The sequence below is a fragment of the Bombina bombina genome, chromosome 4 (genome assembly GCF_027579735.1).
Source record: "Bombina bombina isolate aBomBom1 chromosome 4, aBomBom1.pri, whole genome shotgun sequence".
NCBI lineage: Eukaryota > Metazoa > Chordata > Amphibia > Anura > Bombinatoridae > Bombina > Bombina bombina.
The window spans coordinates 20,614,419-20,641,157 of NC_069502.1; the positions used below are offsets into that span (position 1 = coordinate 20,614,419).

Here is a 26,739-nt window from a genome sequence, read left to right on the forward strand (position 1 = left end):
TTGTTACAGACATAGTTACATATAGTGACTACAGATTATATACAGACAAACAGCAGGGTTTGTTACAGACATAGTTACATATAGTGACTACAGATTATATACAGACAAAGAGCAGGGTTTGTTACAGACATAGTTACATATAGTGACTACAGATTATATACAGATGAAGAGTAGGGTTTGTTATAGACATAGTTACATATAGTGACTACAGATTATATACAAAGAGCAGGGTTTGTTACAGACATAGTTACATATAGTGACTACAGATTATATACAGACAAAGAGCAGAATTTGTTACAGACAGTTACATATAGTGACTACAGATTATATACAGATGAAGAGCAGGATTTGTTACAGACAGTTACATATAGTGACTACAGATTATATACAGATGAAGAGCAGGATTTGTTACAGACATAGTTACATATAATGACTACAGATTATATACAGACAAAGAGCAGGATTTGTTACAGACATAGTTACATATAGTGACTACAGATTATATACAAACAAAGAGCAGGATTTGTTACAGACATGGTTTATATACAATGACTACAGATTATATACAGACAAAGAGCAGGATTTGTTACAGACATAGTTACATATAGTGACTACAGATTATATACAGACAAAGAGCAGGATTTTTTACAGACATAATTACATATAGTGACTACAGATTATATACAGATGAAGAGTAGGATTTGTTACAGACATAGTTACATATAGTGACTACAGATTATATACAGATGAACAGCAGGGTTTGTTACAGACATAGTTACATATAGTGACTACAGATTAGATACAGATGAAGAGCAGGATTTGTTACATAGTTGCATTTAGTGACTACAGATTATATACAGATGAATAGCAGGATTTGTTACAGACATAGTTACATATAGTGACTACAGATTATATACAGACAAAGAGCAGGATTTGTTACAGATATAGTTACATATAGTGACTACAGATTATATACAGACAAAGAGCAGGATTTTTTACAGACATAGTTACATATAGTGACTACAGATTATATACAGACAAAGAGCAGGATTTGTTACAGACATAGTTACATATAGTGACTACAGATTATATACAGACAAAGAGCAGGGTTTGTTACAGACATAGTTACATATAGTGACTACAGATTAGATACAGATGAAGAGCAGGATTTGTTACATAGTTGCATTTAGTGACTACAGATTATATACAGATGAATAGCAGGATTTGTTACAGACATAGTTACATATAGTGACTACAGATTATATACAGACAAAGAGCAGGATTTGTTACAGACATAGTTACATATAGTGACTACAGATTATATACAGACAAAGAGCAGGATTTTTTTACAGACATAGTTACATATAGTGACTACAGATTATATACAGACAAAGAGCAGGATTTTTTACAGACATAATTACATATAGTGACTACAGATTATATACAGATGAAGAGAAGGATTTGTTATAGACATAGTTACATATAGTGACTACAGATTATATACAGATGAACAGCAGGGTTTGTTACAGACATAGTTACATATAGTGACTTCAGATTATATACAGACAAAGAGCAGGGTTTGTTACAGACATAGTTACATATAGTGACTACAGATTAGATACAGATGAAGAGCAGGATTTGTTACATAGTTGCATTTAGTGACTACAGATTATATACAGATGAATAGCAGGATTTGTTACAGACATAGTTACATATAGTGACTACAGATTATATACAAACAAAGAGCAGGATTTGTTACAGACATAGTTACATATAGTGACTACAGATTATATACAGACAAAGAGCAGGATTTTTTACAGACATAATTACATATAGTGACTACAGATTATATACAGATGAAGAGTAGGATTTGTTACAGACATAGTTACATATAGTGACTACAGATTATATACAGATGAACAGCAGGGTTTGTTACAGACATAGTTACATATAGTGACTACAGATTATATACAGACAAAGAGCAGGGTTTGTTACAGACATATTTACATATAGTGACTACAGATTATATACAGACAAAGAGCAGGATTTGTTACAGACATAGTTACATATAGTGACTACAGATTAGATACAGATGAAGAGCAGGATTTGTTACATAGTTACATATAGTGACTACAGATTATATACAGATGAATAGCAGGATTTGTTAGAGACATAGTTACATATAGTGACTACAGATTATATACAGACAAAGAGGAGGATTTATTACAGACATAGTTACATATAGTGACTACAGATTATATACAGACAAAGAGCAAGGTTTGTTACAGACATAGTTACTACAGATTATATACAGACAAAGAGCAGGATTTGTTACAGACATAGTTACATATAGTGACTACAGATTATATACAGACAAAGAGCAGGATTTGTTACAGACAGTTACATATAGTGACTACAGATTATATACAGACAAAGAGCAGGATTTGTTACAGACATAGTTACATATAGTGACTACAGATTATATACAGATAAAGAGCAGGATTTGGTACAGACACAGTTACATATAGTGACTACAGATTATATACAGATGAAGAGCAGGATTTGTTACAGACATAGTTACATATAGTGACTACAGATTATATACAGACAAAGAGCAGGATTTGTTACAGACAGTTACATATAGTGACTACAGATTATATACAGACAAAGAGCAGGATTTTTTACAGACATAGTTACATATAGTGACTACAGATTATATACAGACAAAGAGCAGGATTTTTTACAGACATAGTTACATATAGTGACTACAGATTATATACAGACAAAGAGCAGGATTTTTTACAGACATAGTTACATATAGTGACTACAGATTATATACAGACAAAGAGCAGGATTTTTTACAGACATAATTACATATAGTGACTACAGATTATATACAGATGAAGAGCAGGATTTGTTACAGACATAGTTACATATAGTGACTACAGATTATATACAGACAAAGAGCAGGATTTGTTACAGACATAGTTACATATAGTGACTACAGATTATATACAGACAAAGAGCAGGGTTTGTTACAGACATAGTTACATATAGTGACTACAGATTATATACAGATGAAGAGTAGGGTTTGTTATAGACATAGTTACATATAGTGACTACAGATTATATACAAAGAGCAGGGTTTGTTACAGACATAGTTACATATAGTGACTACAGATTATATACAGACAAAGAGCAGAATTTGTTACAGACAGTTACATATAGTGACTACAGATTATATACAGATGAAGAGCAGGATTTGTTACAGACAGTTACATATAGTGACTACAGATTATATACAGACAAAGAGCAGGATTTGTTACAGACATAGTTAAATATAGTGACTACAGATTATATACAAACAAAGAGCAGGATTTGTTACAGACATGGTTTATATATAGTGACTACAGATTATATACAGACAAAGAGCAGGATTTGTTACAGACATAGTTACATATAGTGACTACAGATTATATACAGACAAAGAGCAGGATTTTTTACAGACATAATTACATATAGTGACTACAGATTATATACAGATGAAGAGTAGGATTTGTTACAGACATAGTTACATATAGTGACTACAGATTATATACAGATGAACAGCAGGGTTTGTTACAGACATAGTTACATATAGTGACTACAGATTAGATACAGATGAAGAGCAGGATTTGTTACATAGTTGCATTTAGTGACTACAGATTATATACAGATGAATAGCAGGATTTGTTACAGACATAGTTACATATAGTGACTACAGATTATATACAGACAAAGAGCAGGATTTGTTACAGACATAGTTACATATAGTGACTACAGATTATATACAGACAAAGAGCAGGATTTTTTACAGACATAGTTACATATAGTGACTACAGATTATATACAGACAAAGAGCAGGATTTGTTACAGACATAGTTACATATAGTGACTACAGATTATATACAGACAAAGAGCAGGGTTTGTTACAGACATAGTTACATATAGTGACTACAGATTAGATACAGATGAAGAGCAGGATTTGTTACATAGTTGCATTTAGTGACTACAGATTATATACAGATGAATAGCAGGATTTGTTACAGACATAGTTACATATAGTGACTACAGATTATATACAGACAAAGAGCAGGATTTGTTACAGACATAGTTACATATAGTGACTACAGATTATATACAGACAAAGAGCAGGATTTTTTTACAGACATAGTTACATATAGTGACTACAGATTATATACAGACAAAGAGCAGGATTTTTTACAGACATAATTACATATAGTGACTACAGATTATATACAGATGAAGAGTAGGATTTGTTATAGACATAGTTACATATAGTGACTACAGATTATATACAGATGAACAGCAGGGTTTGTTACAGACATAGTTACATATAGTGACTTCAGATTATATACAGACAAAGAGCAGGGTTTGTTACAGACATAGTTACATATAGTGACTACAGATTAGATACAGATGAAGAGCAGGATTTGTTACATAGTTGCATTTAGTGACTACAGATTATATACAGATGAATAGCAGGATTTGTTACAGACATAGTTACATATAGTGACTACAGATTATATACAAACAAAGAGCAGGATTTGTTACAGACATAGTTACATATAGTGACTACAGATTATATACAGACAAAGAGCAGGATTTTTTACAGACATAATTACATATAGTGACTACAGATTATATACAGATGAAGAGTAGGATTTGTTACAGACATAGTTACATATAGTGACTACAGATTATATACAGATGAACAGCAGGGTTTGTTACAGACATAGTTACATATAGTGACTACAGATTATATACAGACAAAGAGCAGGGTTTGTTACAGACATAGTTACATATAGTGACTACAGATTATATACAGACAAAGAGCAGGATTTGTTACAGACATAGTTACATATAGTGACTACAGATTAGATACAGATGAAGAGCAGGATTTGTTACAGACATAGTTACATATAGTGACTACAGATTATATACAGACAAAGAGGAGGATTTATTACAGACATAGTTACATATAGTGACTACAGATTATATACAGACAAAGAGCAAGGTTTGTTACAGACATAGTTACTACAGATTATATACAGACAAAGAGCAGGATTTGTTACAGACATAGTTACATATAGTGACTACAGATTATATACAGACAAAGAGCAGGATTTGTTACAGACAGTTACATATAGTGACTACAGATTATATACAGACAAAGAGCAGGATTTGTTACAGACATAGTTACATATAGTGACTACAGATTATATACAGATAAAGAGCAGGATTTGGTACAGACACAGTTACATATAGTGACTACAGATTATATACAGACAAAGAGCAGGATTTGTTACAGACATAGTTACATATAGTGACTACAGATTATATACAGACAAAGAGCAGGATTTGTTACAGACATAGGTACATATAGTGACTACAGATTATATACAGACAAAGAGCAGGATTTGTTACAGACATAGTTACATATAGTGACTACAGATTATATACAGACAAAGAGCAGGATTTGTTACAGACATAGTTACATATAGTGACTACAGATTATATACAGACAAAGAGCAGGATTTGTTACAGACATAGTTACATATAGTGACTACAGATTATATACAGACAAAGAGCAGGATTTGTTACAAACATAGTTACATATAGTGACTACAGATTATATACAGACAAACAGCAGGATTTGTTACAGACATAGTTACATATAGTGACTACAGATTATATACAGACAAACAGCAGGATTTGTTACAGACATAGTTACATATAGTGACTACAGATTATATACAGACAAAGAGCAGGATTTGTTACAGACATAGTTACATATAGTGACTACAGATTATATACAGACAAAGAGCAGGATTTGTTACAGACATAGTTACATATAGTGACTACAGATTATATACAGACAAAGAGCAGGATTTGTTACAGACATAGTTACATATAGTGACTACAGATTATATACAGACAAAGAGCAGGATTTGTTACAGACATAGTTACATATAGTGACTACAGATTATATACAGACAAAGAGCAGGATTTGTTACAGACATAGTTACATATAGTGACTACAGATTATATACAGACAAAGAGCAGGATTTGTTACAGACATAGTTACATATAGTGACTACAGATTATATACAGACAAACAGCAGGATTTGTTACATATAGTGACTACAGATTATATACAGACAAAGAGCAGGATTTGTTACAGACATAGTTACATATAGTGACTACAGATTATATACAGATGAAGAGCAGGATTTGTTACAGACATAGTTACATATAGTGACTACAGATTATATACAGACAAACAGCAGGATTTGTTACAGACATAGTTACATATAGTGACTACAGATTATATACAGACAAAGAGCAGGATTTGTTACAGACATAGTTACATATAGTGACTACAGATTATATACAGACAAAGAGCAGGATTTGTTACAGACATAGTTACATATAGTGACTACAGATTATATACAGACAAAGAGCAGGATTTGTTACAGACATAGCTACATATAGTGACTACAGATTATATACAGACAAAGAGCAGGATTTGTTACAGACATAGTTACATATAGTGACTACAGATTATATACAGACAAAGAGCAGGATTTGTTACAGACATAGTTACATATAGTGACTACAGATTATATACAGACAAAGAGCAGGATTTGTTACAGACATAGTTACATATAGTGACTACAGATTATATACAGACAAAGAGCAGGATTTGTTACAGACATAGTTACATATAGTGACTACAGATTATATACAGATGAACAGCAGGGTTTGTTACAGACATAGTTACATATAGTGACTACAGATTATATACAGATGAATAGCAGGGTTTGTTACAGACATAGTTACATATAGTGACTACAGATTATATACAGATGAAGAGCAGGATTTGTTACAGACATAGTTACATATAGTGACTACAGATTATATACAGACAAAGAGCAGGATTTGTTACAGACATAGTTACATATAGTGACTACAGAATAATAGGTGCTCTCTGTTATAAAGAGGAAAGTATTTCTTCTCTGATTTGTTTTACTCTTTTTTTTCAGATAAATCTCAGGAGCTGCAGCTGTTGGAAAAGTTAGTGATGCAGCAGAAAGAAATCATAACCCGTTTGGATTATCTGAACCATAACCTTGTGCAGATGGCAAACTTGCATTACCAGCACCTGGCAAGCTCTGCAGACACAGCCAGAAATGGGAACCAAGACTCTGCCTTTGCCGAGAACCCTCCAGCTTCTTTTCCTCCCAAGTTCATGACATTTTCACCTACTACGTCATCTGAGTCATCAGGATACACAGCCTATATATCTGACCCACAGGCCCCTGCGTCTTTTATCACACAGGTTCCTACCTCTGGTGTCCAACCATTCCAGATTCCAGCCTCGTACCTTTCACCTGCACAACACGCGGGCACGTATATGTCTTTATCACACATGCCGTCGACGTTCTACGTGCCAGCTACCAAAAACAGTTCCACCTTTCTACCAACGCCTTCCCTTTCTCAGTCAGCAGATCATATGCTAGTTAATAACAATGCCAGAAATTCTGCTAGCTGAGTTGTTTGACTTTCCTCCTTGGTTTCAGCATTTTATATTCTAAATAATCATGTCCATTCCTTTGGGGAAAAAATTATAAACATGTTCCATTTTATATGTCTATTTATATATTTATTAAAGTATTCAGTCAAACCAAAGTTATGTTATATGACTGGATAACAAGCCTTGTCTTTCATTATTTTTTTTTATTACCAATAATAATAATAATATTGAAATTTTTTAAAAAAATGCCATTTGGAATTGAGCCATAAGGCTCCTCTAGCCAGAACAGTCTTTGCATCAATTCAAGTTATTTTAACATCTACATCACAAATGCAACTGCTTGCAGTTTTGACCAACCACAAGTGATCCTGAATTTCATCAAGGGAAGCTTCTTGGTAAATAAGGTCAGAGATGTTGTCTCAGCAAACTGCAGAAGCTACACTAACAGCTGGACAAAACATATAGGGTCAGATTACAAGTTGAGCGCTCCACTTTGTAATACCAGTTAACGCTAATCTGCACTTGTAGCAGAGAGGTAGTAGGATCTGTAATATCTTTTGGGTAGGCAGAGACAAGCAAGTAACTACTCTTGGTAATTGTAGCAGAGAGGCAGTAGGATCTGTAATATCTTTTGGGTAAGCAGAGACAAGCAAGTAACTACTCTTGGTAATTGTAATAATAACCCCTTTCCACCAAGAACTAGACGACACATAGCCTGGGAGTTAACAACAACTTCTTTTTCAATGGCAAAAACAACCAACTTTTAAAACAGTCTCCCCTACTGATACAATGACATCATCAAACATATAATTGTATTACAGTAACATACAGTTTAACATACATTTTAACCATTAGCCTAAATAACAATTCTCGCATAGTTCATAAGTGGCGAGGTTTGCCACAATGCTCCCCCAGAACCAAGCCGGCATACCCAGTCTGATCCAAACGGATTGGCTTGGGGAGGTCCGGAGGAGTGTTCATAGATCAAGGTTCAAGTTCGGTTTGTCTGGACAACCCGTCGGCATTGCCGTTTTTCTTCCCAGGAAGGTAATGGATTGTTAAGTCAAACGGCTGCAGCGCCAAACTCCAGCGTAACAGCCGGCCATTGTCTCCGGATACCCTGTTCAGCCACACCAACGGGTTGTGATCTGTGAGCAGGGAGAATTGTTGTCCATATACATACGGCTGAAGTTTTTTGAGGGCCCACACCACGGCCAAGCATTCCTTTTTGATTGACGCGTAGCTAACTTCTCGGGGTAACAGTTTCCTGCTTAGGTAGGCCACAGGATGCTCACCGCCATCAGCCCCGACTTGGCTCAGCACGGCTCCCAATCCAAACATAGAAGCGTCTGTATGGACGAGAAAGCGTTTAGTTGGATCCGGGGCATTTACAAGAGCGTTTTTCAGTTCTTGGAATGCTTGTTCACACTCTAGGCTCCAGGTAACAATCTTAGGAAGGTTTTTACGGTGAGGGGTTTGGCTAGGGTACTATAATTAGGTATGAACTTCCTATAATAGCCTGCGGTACCTAGAAAGGCTAGCACTTGGGTCTTGGTATGGGGAGTGGGCCACTTGGTTACGGCCTCTACCTTGGCTGGTTCGGGCTCCTGCTGCCCACTACCTACTCGGTGCCCTAGGTACTAGACCTCCGCCATCCCTATATGGCATATGCTAGGCTTTAAGGGTTAATCCTGCCAACCTAATCCGATCTAGGATCGCCCCTATATGGTTCAAATGCTCATCCCAGGAGCTGCTAAATATAGCTATGTCATCTAAATAGGCGCATTCGTACTCTTGGGACCCATCCAGTAGCCGATCTACCATCCGCTGGAAAGTAGCCGGAGCTTTCTTCATCCCGAATGGCATGACCTTGAATTGGTACAGGCCAAACGGGGTGATAAACGCTGACTTGGGGATGGCATCCTCGGCTAGTGGGATCTGCCAGTACCCCTTACACAAATCTATGGTTGTGAGGTACTGGCCTCGAGCCATTTTATCCAGGAGCTCATCTATCCGGGGCATAGGGTAGGCGTCAGAGATGGTTTTATCATTAAGTTTCTGGTAGTCTACGTAGAAGCGGGTCGTGCCGCCCCGCTTCGGAACTAGAACTACCAGCGAGGCACCGAGGCTGTCCGAGTGCTCAATCACTCCTAACTGTAGCATCTCGTCAATCTCCTTCCGCATATGTTCTCTCACTGATTCTGGTATGCGGTAAGGAGGTTGATGCATGGGGAGGTGACCTGGAGTTTCTACCCTATGGGTGGCCAGTCGGGTATTTCCTGGCACGTTAGAGAACGTGTCTCTCTTTTCCTGCAGTAGCTCCGCTATTTGAGCTCGTTCCTGAGGACTTAACCGCTCACCCAATTGTACCTCTCCCAGTATTTCGTTCCGGTTCTTCATTCCTAGGAGGTCAGGAAGAGGTAAACTGTCTGCATCATCCATGGCAGGGACACAAATACAATTCACCTTCTCTGCACGTTCATGGTACGGCTTCAACATATTTACATGGAGCATGCGTTTACCGCCTGCTCCAGTACATGAGCCGATCACATAGGTGGTGTCAGAGATTTGGAGGCCTGCAGTTTGTCATTTTTGACCGGTTTTAAGATTAGCACCTTCTGCCCAGTCTGAAAACTGCGGTCCCTGTCGCCCCTATTATACCAATGGTGCTGATGGGTTTGAGCCGCCTGGAGGTTGGAGCGGACGGTCCGAGTCAGGGTCTCCAGGCGCTCCCTAAACTCCAGCACAAATGGTACGATAGGAGTACCGTCACTAGTGACTTCCCCCTCCCAATACTCTCGGATTAAGTCTAGGGGACCCCGTACCCTCCTTCCGAATAATAATTTAAAGGGAGAGAACCCCGTGGACTCCTGAGGTACCTCCCGGTAGGCGAAAAGCAAATGGGTAAGAAAGCGCTCCCAGTTCTTCTGAGTATCCATGAATGTGCGGAGCATCTGTTTCAGTGTTCCGTTAAATCGTTCACAGAGCCCATTAGACTGGGGGTGATAAGCGGAATTTACAATTGGTTTCACCCCACATGCCCTCCACAACTGGTGGGTAATCTTGGCCGTAAACTGGGTGCCCCGGTCCGAAATAATCTCCCAGGGAAACCCCATGCGGGAGAAGATTTTGATGAGGGCATCCGCCACGGTCTTGGCATGAATATTAGCCAGAGCCACCGCCTTGGGATATCGGGTGGCATAATCCACGACTGTGAGTATATACCTCTTTCCCGAAGGGGCTAGGCTTGGCTAGGGGGCCAATGAGGTCCACCGCCACTCGACTAAAAGGCTCCTTTATTATGGGGAGGGAGTGTAGCTTCGCCTTATATCGGTCTCCTCTTTTCCCTACTCATTGGCAGGTGTCACATGTCTGGCAATACTGCCTAATATCTTTGGTGATCCCTGGCCAAAAGAAATTCTGAGTTAGGTGGTGCTTCGTCCGACTAACTCTTAGGTGGCCTGACAGTGGAATATTGTGGGCAACCCATAGCAGTTCTCGTCTATACCTCTGAGGTACTATTAACTGCTGAAAGGACAGGGGAATAGATCCAGCCACTATCTTCTCTGCATACCTGTACAGTAACCCCTTGTTCCAACCGTACCTCTCTCCTTCTAACCCCGCCTGATTCTGGTCTACCTTATCCCTATATACTTGCAATGAGGGGTCAGTGGCCACTTCGCTACCAAACTCTAGTAGAGGGGCCCAAGAGACATTAGGAAGGTGATTGCTTACCTGAGCCTCAGAGTGATCAGCCAGTGCGTTGGTGCGGGCCTGTTGTCGGGTAACCACGGGTAGGGCTGCTTGTGGAGAGGTTCGGGGTGCAAACGCTGAAGTCAGCTCCCCTAAGTCATTGCCCAAAATAACGTCTGCGTGCAAATTTTGCATAAGGCCCACTTCTACGTTCCCCGACCCTGCTCCCCAATCCAAGTGTACTTTGGCCGTGGGAATCTTGTAAATGGCTCCCCCAGCCACCCGGACAGCTACACAGTCTCCGGTGAGTTGATTGGTGGAAACTAAATGTTGCCGGAGCAAGGTTATGGTGGCCCCAGAGTCACGCAGCCCTTGGACACTTCGGCCCTCCATATAGACCACCTAGTGGTGGCTTTGTAGGTTATCCGAAGCGGCCTGTACAGGGTTTACTTCGTGTAAGATGCCCAAGGGTTCCTCGTGGAAGACTGCGGGTTGGGTCTGTAGTCGGGGTTCGTTCTGCTAGCAGTGCACAGCTGCCCGGTTGTTTGACAAGTTGTTTTGGTTGTTCCAGGTGGATCGGTTCTTGTTCCTGGGACAGTCTCTCTGAATGTGCCCTTGTTGGTTACAAAGATGGCAACGGATAGCTGATCGAGTCTGGTATCGGGCAGGGGGTGGGTGGATTCCCCCTCCAAGATGGGGTAGCAGAGGTGTGGGAGCTGCAGTGGGGGTTGGGGTGACCCCAATACTGGAGCATTGCTGTGTTCGTTGAGCTCTCCGGGTGTCTTGGTATTCGTCGGCCAAGGTAGCTGCGGTATGTACCGTGCACGGTTTTCGATCTCTCAGCCAGTTTTGCAATTCGGTGGACACCCCTTGGAAGAATTGCTCCATCAACAGGAGTTGTAAAAGGTCTTCCAACTGGGTGACTTGGGCTGCCTGCAACCAGCCTTTAGCGGCCCTGGTTAGCCGATACGCCCACTCAGTGTGGGTATCTTTCTCCAGCTTCTTCAGGTCTTGGAACCGCTGTCGGTATGCCTCCGGGGTAATAGCATACCTACTCAGGATGGCCTGTTTTACCTTCTGGTAGTCCCTGCTGTCCTCATCTGGTATAGTGCGGTAGGCTTCAGCGGCCCGCCCGGATAACTTGCCAGCCAGTAGGGGAACTTGGTCAGTGGTACTAATATTATGCAGTTGGCATAATCACTCAGTCCTGTAGGTACCCATCGATATCCTCCGTGTCGGTATGATCCTTGAATGCATGGTAAGGAATCTTACCTTTCCCTGTACCAGCACTGGAGTGTACTGGTAGCCCCTCTCCGGGTCTCGCGGTGGTTTGTCGGGTCACCATCAAGTACTCCTGTACATCTGCTGATGTCCGTGTCAGGAGCTCCTCCGAATGGGGTAGCCGAAAAAAAGCCAACCGGGTCCGCATCTCTTTTTGGAATTCAGTTTCATTGTTCGCCATGGGTATGGCCGTACCTGCTACCCGGTCTCCCTCCATGAACTCCGCAATCAGCCTTGCTTTGGTTTTATGGTTTTATTGCTGGCAATAATTCCTCTCGCCTCCAGTAATTCCTTCAATGCAGTTCACTTTAGTCTGGTATAATCTGTCCCCATTTACCGTTCGTTCATATACATCACGTGTCTAACTACTTGCTGTGCGGTTTGAATCCCGTTGCTTGCCACCAATTGTAGCGGAGAGGCAGTAGGATCTGTAATATCTTTTGGGTAGGCAGAGACAAGCAAGTAACTACTCTTGGTAATTGTAGCGGAGAGGCAGTAGGATCTGTAATATCTTTTTGGTAAGCAAAGACAAGCAAGTAACTACTCTTGGTAATTGTAATAATAACCCCTTTCCACCAAGAACTAGACAACACATAGCCTGGGAGTTAACAATAACTTATTTTTCAACTGCAATAACAACCAACTTTTAAAACAGTCTCCCCTACAAGGGGTTTCCGAACTGATACAATGACATCATCAAACATATAATTGTATTACAGTAACAAACAGTTTAAACATACATATTACAGTAACATACAGTTTAACATACATTTTAACCATTAGCCTAAATAACAATTCCCACATAGTTCATAAGTGGCAAGGTTTGCCACAGCACTGATATTACAAGTTAACAGCAATGTGAACGCAAGCTTGCATTCGCATTGCTGGGAAGCATTGCACTCACGAGGGCAGAAAACATAATTTATGTAAGAACTTACCTGATAAATTCATTTCTTTCATATTGGCAAGAGTCCATGAGCTAGTGACATATGGGATATACAATCCTACCAGGAGGGGCAAAGTTTTCCAAACCTCAAAATGCCTATAAATACACCCCTCACCACACCCACAATTCAGTTTAACGAATAGCCAAGCAGTGGGGTGATAAAGAAAGGAGTAGAAAGCATCAACAAAGGAAATTTGGAAATAATTGTGCTTTATACAAAAAAATCATAACCACCATAAAAAGGGTGGGCCTCATGGACTCTTGCCAATATGAAATGAATTTATCAGGTAAGTTCTTACATAAATTATGTTTTCTTTCATGTAATTGGCAAGAGTCCATGAGCTAGTGACATATGGGATATCAATACCCAATATGTGGAGTCTTCCACTCAAGAGTCACTAGAGAGGGAGGGAATAAAAATAAAAACAGCCATATTCTGCTGAAAAAATTAATCCACAACCCAAAAAAATAAGTTTATTTCATTTTTGAAAGAAAAAAACTTAAAACAAAAGCAGAAGAATCAAACTGAAACAGCTGCCTGAAGAACTTTTCTACCAAAAACTGCTTCAGAAGAAGCAAATACATCAAAACGGTAGAATTTAGTAAATGTATGCAAAGAGGACCAAGTCGCCGCTTTGCAAATCTGATCAACTGAAGCTTCATTCTTAAAAGCCCACGAAGTGGAGACTGATCTAGTAGAATGAGCTGTAATTCTCTGAGGTGGGGCCTGACCCAACTCCAAATAATTTTGATGAATCAAAAGTTTCAACCAAGAAGCCAAGGAAATAGCAGAAGCCTTCTGACCTTTCCTAGGACCAGAAAATAAAACAAATAGACTGGAAGTCTTCCTGAAATCTTTAGTAGCTTCCACATAATATTTCAAAGCTCTTACCACATCCAAAGAATGTAAGGATCTTTCCAAAGAATTCTTAGGATTAGGACATAAGGAAGGGACAACAATTTCTCTACTAATGTTGTTAGAATTCACAACCTTAGGTAAAAATTGAAAAGAAGTCCGCAAAACTGCCTTATCCTGATGAAAAATCAGAAAAGGAGACTCACAAGAAAGAGCAGATAGCTCAGAAACTCTTCTAGCAGAAGAGATAGCCAAAAGGAACAACACTTTCTAAGAAAGTAGTTTAATGTCCAAAGAATGCATAGGCTCAAATGGAGGAGCCTGTAAAGCCTTCAGAACCAAATTAAGACTCCAAGGAGGAGAAATTGATTTAATGACGGGCTTAATACGAACTAAAGCCTGTACAAAACAGTGAATATCAGGAAGTATAGCAATCTTTCTATGAAACAAAACAGAAAGAGCGGAGATTTGACCTTTCAAGGAACTTGCAGACAAACCCTTATCCAAACCATCCTGAAGGAACTGTAAAATTCTAGGAATTCTAAAAGAATGCCAGGAGAATTTATGAGAAGAACACCATGAAATGTAAGTCTTCCAAACTCTATAATAAATCTTTCTAGACACAGATTTACGAGCTTGTAACATAGTATTAATCAATGAGTCAGAGAAACCTCTATGACTTAGAACTAAGCGTTCAATTTCCATACCTTCAAATTTAATGATTTGAGATCCTGATGGAAAAACATACCTTGAGATAGTAGGTCCGGCCGTAACGGAAGTGGCCAAGGCGGGCAACTGGACATCCGAACCAGATCCACATACCAAAACCTGTGTGGCCATGCTGGAGCCACCAGCAACACAAAAGACTATTCCATGATGATTTTGGAGATCACTCTTGGAAGGAGAACTAGAGGCGGGAAGATGTAAGCAGGATGATAACACCAAGGAAGTGTCAGTGCATCGACTGCTTCTGCCTGAACATCCCTGGACCTGGACAGGTATCTGGGAAGTTTCTTGTTTAGATGAGAGGCCATGAGATCTATCTCTGGAAGACCCCACATCTGAACAATCTGAGAAAACACATCTGGATGGAGAGACCACTCCCCTGGATGTAAAGTCTGGCGGCTGAGATAATCCGCCTCCCAATTGTCTACACCTGGGATATGCACTGCAGAGATTAGACAGAAGCTGGATTCCGCCCAAGCAAGTATCCGAGATACTTCTTTCATAGCTTGGGGACTGTGAGTCCCACCCTGATGATTGACATAAGCCACAGTTGTGATATTGTCTGTCTGAAAACAAATGAATGGTTCTCTCTTTAGCAGAGGCCAAAACTGAAGAGCCCTGAGAATTGCACGGAGTTCTAAAATATTTATTGGTAATCTCGCCTCTTGAGATTTACAAACCCCTTGTGCTGTCAAAGATCCCAATACAGCTCCCCAACCTGAAAGACTTGCATCTGTTGAGATTACAGTCCAGGTTGGCCGAACAAAAGAAGCCCCTTGAACCAAACGATGGTGATCTATCCACCATGTCAGAGAGTGTCGTACATTGGGATTCAAGGATATTAATTGTGATATCTTTGTATAATCCCTGCACCATTGAGTCAGCATGCAAAGCTGTAGAGGTCTCATGTGAAAACAAGCAAAGGGGATCGCGTCCGATGCTGCAGTCATGAGACCTAAAACTTCCATGCACATAGCCACTGAAGGGAATGACTGAGACTGAAGGTTCCGGCATGCTGCGACCAATTTTAAACGTCTCTTGTCTGTTAGAGACAGAGTCATGGACACTGAATCTATCTGGAAGCCTAAAAAGGTGACCCTTGTCTGAGGAATCAAGAAACATTTTGGAAAATTGATCCTCCAACCATGTTTCCGAAGAAACAACACTAGTTGATTTGTGTGAGATTCTGCAGTATGTAAGACTGAGCTAGTACCAAGATATCGTCCAAATAAGGAAACACTGCAATACCCAGTTCTCTGATTACAGATAATAGGGCACCCAGAACCTTTGAAAAGATCCTTGGAGCTGTTTCTAGGCCAAATGGAAGAGCAACAAATTGGTAATGCTTGTCTAGAAAAGAGAATCTCAGAAACTGATAGTGTTCTGGATGAATCAGAATATGAAGGTATGCATCCTTCAAGTCTATTGTGGACATATAATGTCCTCGCTGAACAAAAGGCAGAATAGTCCTTATAGTCACCATCTTGAAAGTTGGTACTCTTACATAACGATTCAATATTTTCAGATCCAGAACTGGTCTGAATAAATTTTCTTTCTTTGATACAATGAATAGGTTTGAATAAAACCCCAAACCTTGTTCCTGAGGAGGAACTGGCATGATTACCCCTGAAGACTCCAGGTCTGAAACACACTTCAGAAAAGCCTGAGCTTTTACTGGATTTACAGGGATGCGTGAGAGAAAAAATTTTCTCACAGGAGGTCTTACTTTGATCCTATTCGATACCCTTGAGAGACAATGCTCTGAATCCAATGATTTTGGACAGATTTTATCCAAAAATCCTTGAAAAACCTTAATCTGCCCCTACCAGCTGAGCTGGAATGAGCGCCGCACCTTCATGCGGACTTAGGGGCAGACTTTAGTTTCCTAAATGGCTTGGATTTATTCCAATTTGAGGAAGGCTTCCAATTGGAAGCAGATTCCTTGGGAGGAGGATTACGTTTTTGTTCCTAATTCTGACGAAAGGAACGAAAACGGTAAGAAGCCTTAGATTTACCCTTAGGTTTTTTATCCGGAGGCAGATAAACTCCTTTTCCTCCAGTGATAGTTGAAATAATAGAATCCAACTGAGAACCAAATAAATTATTGCCTTGGAAAGAAAGAGATAGTAATCTAGATTTAGATGTCATATCAGCATTCCAAGATTTAAGCCACAAAGCTCTTCTAGCTAATACAGCTAAAGACATGGATCTAACATCAATTTTGATAATATCAAAAATGGCATCACAATGCTAGATATGTCAGGATCCAATTCTCGTTGCGCTAAATTCTCCAACCAAAAAGTTGAGGCAGCCGCAACATCAGCCAAAGAAATAGCAGGTCTGAGAAGATGACCTGAATATAAATAGGCCTTCCTTAGATAAGATTCAAGCTTCCTATCTAAAGGATCCTTAAAGGAAGTACTATCTTCCATAGGAATAGTGGTACGTTTAGCAAGAGTAAAAATAGCCCCATCAACTTTGGGGATTTTTTCCCAAAACTCTATAGATTTTGCTGGTAAAGGATACAATTTTTTAAACCTTGAAGAAGGAATAAAAGAAGTACCTGGCTTATTCCATTCCTTAGAAATCATATCAGAAATAGCCTCAGGAATAGGAAAAACCCCTGGGGAAACCACAGGAGGTTTAAAAGCAGCATTTAAACGTTTATTAAACTGAACGTCAATAGGACTGGTTACCTCAATATCCAAAGTAATTAACACTTCTTTTAATAAAGAACGCATATACTCTATTTTAAATAAATAAGTAGATTTGTCAGTGTCAATGTCTGAGGAAGGATCTTCTGAATCAGATAGATCCTCATCAAAAGAGGATAAATTATTATGTTGCTGGTCATTTGAAATTTCATCAGCTAAATGAGAAGTTTTAAAAGACCTTTTACGTTTATTAGAAGGTGGAAATGCAGACAAAGCCTTCAGAATAGAATCAGATACAAATTCTTTAAAATTTACAGGTATATCATGTACATTAGAAGTTGAAGGAACTGCACTGGCAATGTACTATTACTGATGGAAACACTATCTGCATGTAAAAGTTTATCATGACAACTATTACAAATGACATTTGGTGGAATAATTTCTACACTTTTACAACAAATGCACTTAGCTTTGGTAGACCCGATGTCAGGCAGCAATGTTCCAGCAGAAACTTCTGAGACAGGATCAGATTGGGACATCTTGCTCAATGTAAGAGAAAAAACAACATATAAAGCAAAATTATCTATTTCCTTATATGACAGTTTCAGGAATGGGAAAAAATGCAAAAGCATAGGCCTCTTGATAGAGAAAAAAGCAAGAGGCACACATCAATGGGGTATTGAAATAATGAAAAAAAGTTTGGTGCCAAGTATGACGCACAACGTAACGTAAACTTTTTTGGCGCCAAAAATAACCGGAAACGACACACTCGCGTCACTAATGATGCCGCCATGTGAAAGGTCTCGAAATGACGAAGTTGCATCATAAACGTATTTTTTCACGCCCAAAATATTTTCGCGCCAAGAATGACGCAATAAAGTTTAGCATTTGACGCACCCGCGGGCCTAATACCCGCAATAGCAAGAAGTAGCAATTGAAAAAAAAGACTAAACCCCAGGCAAGAAATACATTTCTTAAAATGTTTAAATTCCCCAAATATGAAACTGACAGTCTGCTGAAGGAAATACATGAACCTGACTCATGGCAAATATAAGTACAATACATATATTTAGAACTTTATATAAATGCATAAAGTGCCAAACCATAGCTGAGGTGTCTTAAGAAATAAAAAACATACTTACCAAAAGACACCCATCCACATATAGCAGATAGCCAAACCAGTACTAAAACAGTTATTAGTAGAGGTAATGGTAAATTGAGAGTATATCGTCGATCTGAAAAGGGAGGTAGGAGATTAATCTCTACGACCGATAACAGAGAACCTATGAAATAGACCCCCGTTAGGGAAATCATCGTATTCAATAAGTGATACTCCCTTCACATCCCTCTGACATTCGCTGTACTCTTAGAGGAATCGGGCTTCAACAATGCTGAGAAGCGCATATCAACGTAGAAATCTTAGCACAAACTTACTTCACCACCTCCATAGGAGGCAAAGTTTGTAAAACAGAATTGTGGGTGTGGTGAGGGGTGTATTTATAGGCATTTTGAGGTTTGGGAAACTTTGCCCCTCCTGGTAGGATTGTATATCCCATATGTCACTAGCTCATGGACTCTTACCAATTACATGAAAGAAAAGGCATCAGAACCTCACGTAGCGAAGGGGGTAAGTCGCACAGCAATGGCAGCAAATATATATGTATATGAATACGTGTTTGCCCGTTCGGGTTGCTAACTTGCTGACAGGAACTTCCTGAGTTTTCGTTAATTCTCTGTGTTTTTCGTACAAGGGCACCAATTAGCTATTGTTATTATTATTCTGTTTACAATTACTTTAATATTAAATTGTAATTATATATGATGACAATTGTCAGATGTGAAAAAAAATGTTTTAGTGATATCCATATCTTGAGAATTACTGTGTTAGGAGCAAGAAAATTTAGCATGTATACTTACTTTATAATGAAGATCTATACCTCTATACTGAATATTATTTATTTATATTTATTTATGAAATATTTTACCAGGAAGGATACATTGAGATTTATCTTGTTTTCAAGTACTGCATTGATACAATAGGGTACAATAAAATACAAAAACAATATTAATACATAATATATGCAACATTTAACATAGAACAGGTAGGAAATATATAATCAACCATAACAGGTGCATTCTGTTTTGAGATATGTATAGAGGGATCTCTTAAAGGATTTTAGACTTGGGGAAGGTTTTAAAGTGTGCGGGAGGTCATTCCATAATTGTGGTGCTCTGTAGGAAAAGGAGGCTCTTAAACACAAGGCTGGAAAGATGGAGGGTGCGTCTGGATTCCAGCGACAGCCAGTTTAGTTCTTTTAGCATGTCACAATGGTGGGTCCTGTAGTTACATTATGAGTATATAATGTATTAAGTTTATTAAGGTGAGTTTGCGGTGCAGGTGCGTATAATACATCCCCATAATCCACGATTGGCATCAGCATTTGCTGTACAATCTTTTCCTTTACTGTAGGGCTGAGGCAAGATTTGTTTCTGTACAGGGCACCTAGTTTTGGATAGAGTTTAGATGCAATTTTTTCTATGTGGAGGCCAAAAAATAGATTGGGGTCTAACAACATACCCAAGTATTTGAAAGAGTGGACTGCGGTCAGTGTGCAATTTGATTTTGTTTTAATGCGAAGATGAGAATTTTGTAATTTTTGTAATTTAGGTCCCGTTTCAAAGATCATTGTGACAGTTTTGTCAGTGTTTAGGAAGAGTTTGTTTTTTGAGATCCCCTTTTCTACCTTTGTGAATTGGTCTTGGAGCACTGCCTCAAGCTGCGGCAGATCGGATTTGTTTGCATAGATTACCGTGTCGTCTGCGTACATGTGTACGGTTGAGGATTTGCAGACATTTGGCAGATCATTTATGAATAATGTGAATAGTAGGGGGGCGAGAATGGAACCTTGGGGAACACCACACGTGACTGGGAGAGGGAGGGAGTCTCTGTCAGAAATGCAGACATACTGTGATCGATCCGATACATATCGAAACCAGGTTAGCGGACGATCACCAATACCTGAGTTTTTTAGTTTGAGTAGTAGTATGTCGTGGTCTACTGTGTCAAAGGCCTTTGCAAAATCAAGGAAAATTGCTCCAGTTAGGTCTCCTTGTTCCATGCCATTTTGGATGTTGTTGCAAACTTTTAGGAGGGCAGTTGAAGTGGATGAAAACCTGATTGAACAGGGGTCAGATAGTTAGATTGTTGGTAATACTCACATAGTTGCGTATGGACGCATTTTTCTATGATTTTTTACAATACTGGGAGCAATGATATTGGGCGATAGTAACCAATGTTAACTCACCACTTTTATGGATAGGCACTACTCTTGCAGTCTTCCAAAGTTTGGGTATGTAACCAGACATCAAGGATTCGTTAATTATGGTTGTGACAGGTTTAGCAATTGCCGCCGCACTGAGCTTCAACAGCATTGCTGGGATTTGATCAGGTCCAGACTGGATTTTCATTTTTAGACTATTAAGGTGTTTCTTAATGACATTGATGAGTACAGGTCTAAAATTAAACTTCTCTATTAAACTTCTCTATATTGGGTCTTTGCAGATTTAATGGGGCCTGATCCACATTTGTAGTTTCAGGATGCGTGCCATTTAACTGTCTTCCAGAAGGCTACCTGCTATTTAGCAGAGGGCAGTTGAAACAGCTGAGTGTAAAAATCTTTGTATTTTCTTGGAGTTCTGGGGCAGGATATATTTCAAATCAGGCTGTTATTTAGCAGAGGGCAGTTGAAACAGCTGAGTGTAAAAATCTTTGTATTTTCTTGGAGTTCTGGGGTAGGATATATTTCAAATCAGGCTGTTATTTAGCAGAGGGCAGTATATATACAGTATCTCACAAAAGTGAGAACACCCCTCACAGTTTTGTAAATATTTTATTATGTCTTTTAATGTGACAACACTGAAGAAATGACACTTTGCTACAATATAAAGTAGTGAGTGTACAGCCTGTATAACTGTGTAAATTTGCTGTCCCCTCAAAATAACTCAACACACAGCCATTAATGTCTAAACCGTTGGCAACAAAAGTGAGTATACCCCTAAGTGGAAATGTCCAAATTGGGCCCAAAGTGTCAATATTTTGTGTGGCCACCATTATTTTCCAGCACTGCCTTAACTATCTTGGGCATGGAGTTCACCAGAGCTTCACAGGTTGCCACTGGAGTCCTCTTCCACTCCTCCATTTTGACATCACAGAACTGGTGGATGTTAGAGACCTTGCGCTCCCCCACCTCCTGTTTGAGGATGCCCCACAGATGCTCAATAGGGTTTAGGTCTGAAGATATGCTTGGCCAGTCCATCACCTTTACCCGCAGCTTATTTAGCAAGGCAGTGGTCATCTTGGTGGTGTGTTTGGGGTCAGTATCATGTTGGAATACTGCCATGCGGCCCAGTCTCCAAAGGGAGGGGATCATGCTCTGCTTCAGTATGTCACAGTACATGTTGGCATTCATGGTTCCATCAATGAACTGTAGCTCCCCAGTGCCGGCAGCACTCATGCAGGCCCAGACCATGACACTCCCACCACCATGCTTGACTGTAGGCAAGGCACACTTGTCTTTGTACTGCTCACCTGGTTGCCACCATACATGCTTGACACCATCTGAACCAAATAAGTTTATCTTGGTCTCATCGGACCACAGGGCATGGTTCCAGTAATCCATGTCCTTAGTCTGCTTGTCTTCAGCAAACTGTTTGCAGACTTTCTTGTGCATCATCTTTAGAAGAGGCTTCCTTCTGGGACGACAGCCATGCAGACCAATTTAATTGCAGACCAATTTAATGCAGTTTGCGGTGTATGGTCTGAGCACTGACAGGCTGACCACCCACCCCTTCAACCTCTGCAGCAATGCTGGCAGCACTCATACGTCTATTTCCCAAAGACAACCTCTGGATATGACGCTGAGCAAGTGCACTCAACTTCTTTGGTCGACCATGGTGAGGCCTGTTCTGAGTGGAACCTGTCCTGTGAAACTGCTGTATGGTCTTGCCCACCATGCTGCAGCTCAGTTTCAGGGTCTTGGCAATCTTCTTATAGCCTAGGCCATCTTTATGTAGCGCAACAATTCTTTTTTTCAGATCCTCAGAGAGTTCTTTGCCATGAGGTGCCATGTAGAAATTTCAGTGACCAGTATGAGAGAGTGTGAGAGTGATAACACCAAATTTAACACACCTGTAACAAGTCACATAACACCGGCGAGGAAAAATGGCTAATTGGGCCCAATTTGGACATGTCCACTTAGGGGTGTACTCACTTTTGTTGCCAACGGTTTAGACATTAATGGCTGTGTGTTGAGTTATTTTGAGGGGACAGCAAATTTACACTGTTATACAGGCTGTACACTCACTACTTTACATTGTAGCAAAGTGTCATTTTTTCAGTGTTGTTACATGAAAAGATATAATAAAATATTTACAAAAATGTGAGGGGTGTACTCACTTTTGTGGGATACTGTAGGTATCCTCATAAATCACTCCCCCCCCCCCCCACACAAGTGGATTTTCATAAAATGGTAAAACACGTTTCTTTATTTTTAAAGGAGAATCTAAATACCAATTTTCACATCTGTAACATCTTTTTTTGAGATATAGATATTCTCTTCACCCCTTAGGTATGGAATTTCCAAAAATCCTTACTTAGTGGGTGCCTACGTCATAAAATCAATATACCTTCCAAATTTCACGTTCCTAGGTTAAACAGTTTGAGCTGGGCGTTGATGAGTCAGTCAGGACTTATTGTTTTATATATAGATATAAGCATATATACATATACTGTATATTTACTGGGAACACACAGTTCCCATAGACCGCAATGTAAAGGCACTTTCCAGTGGTGTTGTTTTTTATTTTCTAACACCCCATTCCCACCAACTTTATACCCCAAAATCTGCCTAGTGCAGTTGTTTTTTATTTAATTTTTTTTTTTAATTAAAAACTACAATGCCTTCTATTTTGGGGGCATTTGGGGCACATTTAGAAAATTAATCCGAGATCGGATCTCTGGTAAATTTTCTGAGCACTAATTTCTACCACAAGCTCGCGCTAGCAATAGCCAGCCACTTGTAAAGGCAGGTTAATTATCGCGCACCCGCAAAGGGGCAAATTTGCGGGCACGCAATAATTTAGCACTTCATTTGTAATCTAGCCCAAAGCCTGCTAACTGAAAGAGTATCCAGAGTAAACCTTAGTTTTCTGTCCACTGAATTCTTAAAAGAGCTACTGGTCTCTAAATGAATGGTAGTACGCCTAGACAAAGTGGAAAGAGCAACAAAAACAAAAAAAGAGAATTTATGGTTTGTTTCATTCCTTTCTCATTAGTTTAGAAACCTCGTGTGGAACTGGGAAGGGAGATGGGTTTTTTTGCCTAAAAGAATGTTATCTTTTTGACAGATTGATTGTCTGTAGGTGGAAAGACTTCTCCAAGGCAAGTAAAAACATCCTGAGGTTCTAAATAACCATTCTCAGCTGAGGAGGATTCTGTTTCACTTGTACTCCTGGAGGGTACAGGGTACCTAGACAGGTCACTCCTTAGGGTTCTCTTCTGTTCTTTCCATGACTTTGTATTTAACTGGTAGAGGCAGTTGTCAAATTGCAGAGGAAATGTACCGTTTTATGTTAGTATGCAGGTCCATAGAGCTGACCAGGTGATAATCCTGGTGGGTTTCAAATCCTTGAGTACCGTGCTACAAAAGCATAACTGTATGACCCCGCCTAACAAGATACACACACAAGTATCTAAAATTAGCAGCAAAAAAGTACAGTATAACAGGAGGCACAGAAAGGGTTAATGCCCTCAGGGGAACAGTACATTAGGTACTGTCTCTTTAACCCCTTAACCCAATACAACATAGATCTTAGTCATGAGGTGCAAGTTCCATCACATAGACCTATGTCAGAACTGTAGGAAGCCCTTGCAGTCTACCTTACTATATTAAAGGGACAGTCTAGGCCAAAATAAACTTTCATGATTCAGATAGAGCATGTAATTTTAAACAGTTTTCCAATTTACTTTTATCACCAATTTTGCTTTGTTCTCGTGGTATTCTTAGTTGAATGCTTAACCTAGGAGGTTCATATGCTAATTTCTTAGACCTTGAAGGCCACCTCTTTTCAGAATGCATTTTAACAGTTTTTCACCACTAGAGGGTGTTAGTTCACGTATTTCATATTGATAACACTGTGCTCGTGCACCTGAAGTTATCTGGGAGCAGGCACTGATTGTCTAAACTGCAAGTCTGTGTAAAGAACTGAAATAAAGGGGTAGTTTGCAGAGGCTTAACTACAATATAATTACAGAGGTTAAAAGTATATTATTATAACTATGTTGGTTATGCAAAACTGGAGAATGGGTAATAAAGGGATTATCTATCTTTTAAAAACAATAAAAATTCTGGTGTAGACTGTCCCTTTAAGCCAGATCGCTGATCGTTACTGTGTAACAATCATTAGTTGGTGATGGTGGGAGGTGTAAGAGAGACTGCAGGAGGTGTATGGTTTTCCTAGCAGCTCCCTACACTACACAAAATTGATTTTGAAGGGAGGGGAGGGTCACTACACTACAAAAAGAAATATAGGGAGGAAGGGTGTCCCTACACTACAGAAATATAGCAATTGATTTGATGGGGGAGATGGGAAGGTGAGGGGGTCCCTACACTACAGAATAAAGTATTGAATGCTTAGAGGGGAAGTTGGCAAGGGCGAGGGTTTCACTACACTACAGAAAAAGTAAAATAAATACTGTAAAATATATATATATATATTACCTCTAGGTAGGGGACATCTCTAGAAACACAAGGAACCAGTGATATTGCATCTTTGTCATGTGATTACTGCAATAGGTTAAAATATATCTGGGGGGGATTAAGTGACAATGCCTGTCTGATAACTGCTCCGTTGTACACCCCTCTCATTTTTATAAATATTTTATTATATCTTTTTATGTGACAACACTGAAGAAATGACACTTTGCTACAATGTAAAGTAGTGAGTGTACAGCCTGTATAACAGTGTAACTTTGCTGTCCCCTCAAAATAACTCAACACACAGCCATTAATGTCTAAACTGTTAACAACAAAAGTGAGTACACCCCTAAGTGGAAGTGTCCGAATTGGGCCCAAAGTGTCAATATTTTGTGTGGCCACCATTATTTTCCAGCACTGCCTTAACCCTCCTGGGCATGGAGTTCACCAGAGCTTCTGTCAGGGTGCCAGGAATCAGACTGAGACGAGAAGTGCAAAAATAATCAAACCTTTATTAATAGGAAAAAATAATAAAAAGTCCACAAGTCGACTTCCGGTGGGCAGCGCACCAAGATGGCTGCTAAGTGTTGAAGCTCTGATACATCTTCTGTTTGGAAAACTACTTGCAGCTAAGATCTACTGCCATCCATACCTCCCTTGACAATTTGTTGTGTCTGGGAACCAAAGTGGATAGAGAGATCACCATCTTCTCTCCCCTGGAAAGTGCATTTAAATATTTTCTTACGACACAGTTAAGGTGTCAATAGTTTGTTTTTTACCTTTCAAGATGGCTTCTATTGCTGAAGAGCTGATGGCCGTGTTCCTACCTCATTGTAATAATCTCATAACTTCCTGCCTGATGCTTCATAGAGAGATCCGATCTATTCAACGGCCAGTCTTGCTGCTGGCATCAATTTCTGACCCTGGCAATGTTATGCTCAAATCTCCACAATCACCATTGCTTGATTGTTTCTCAGACACCACGTTGCGGGAGGATGCACAATCTGACCCATACTTTGGCACCGCTCCAACTCTTAGCTGTGGATTTTCTATGCCCTCCTTACTAGATGGTGGAATTTGCTGTGATGTAAAGCAAGCACTAGAGGGCTACTCTATAACGATCCAACAGATTACTTACCTTAAACACTCCTCAGCATATGCAGCATACTGGGCTCCCATGCAGGCAGGACGTTTGCTAGACATGCAATACCAGCATATGGAGGAGTCTTCTG

The 26,739-nt window shown here is 39.6% G+C and overlaps 1 protein-coding gene across 3 annotated transcripts in view; it reads left to right on the forward strand.

Moving 5' to 3' along the window:
• Positions 1–7,777, forward strand: part of LOC128655848 (uncharacterized) — a 140,210-nt gene extending 132,433 nt beyond the window's left edge. For all 3 annotated transcript variants that reach the window (XM_053709413.1, XM_053709415.1, XM_053709414.1), the window contains one exon: positions 7,107–7,777. In XM_053709413.1, the coding sequence (XP_053565388.1) occupies positions 7,107–7,615 (509 nt within the window). In that variant the 3' untranslated portion in view covers positions 7,616–7,777. The remainder of the gene's footprint in view (positions 1–7,106) is intronic.
• The last annotated feature ends 18,962 nt before the right edge of the window (positions 7,778–26,739 follow it).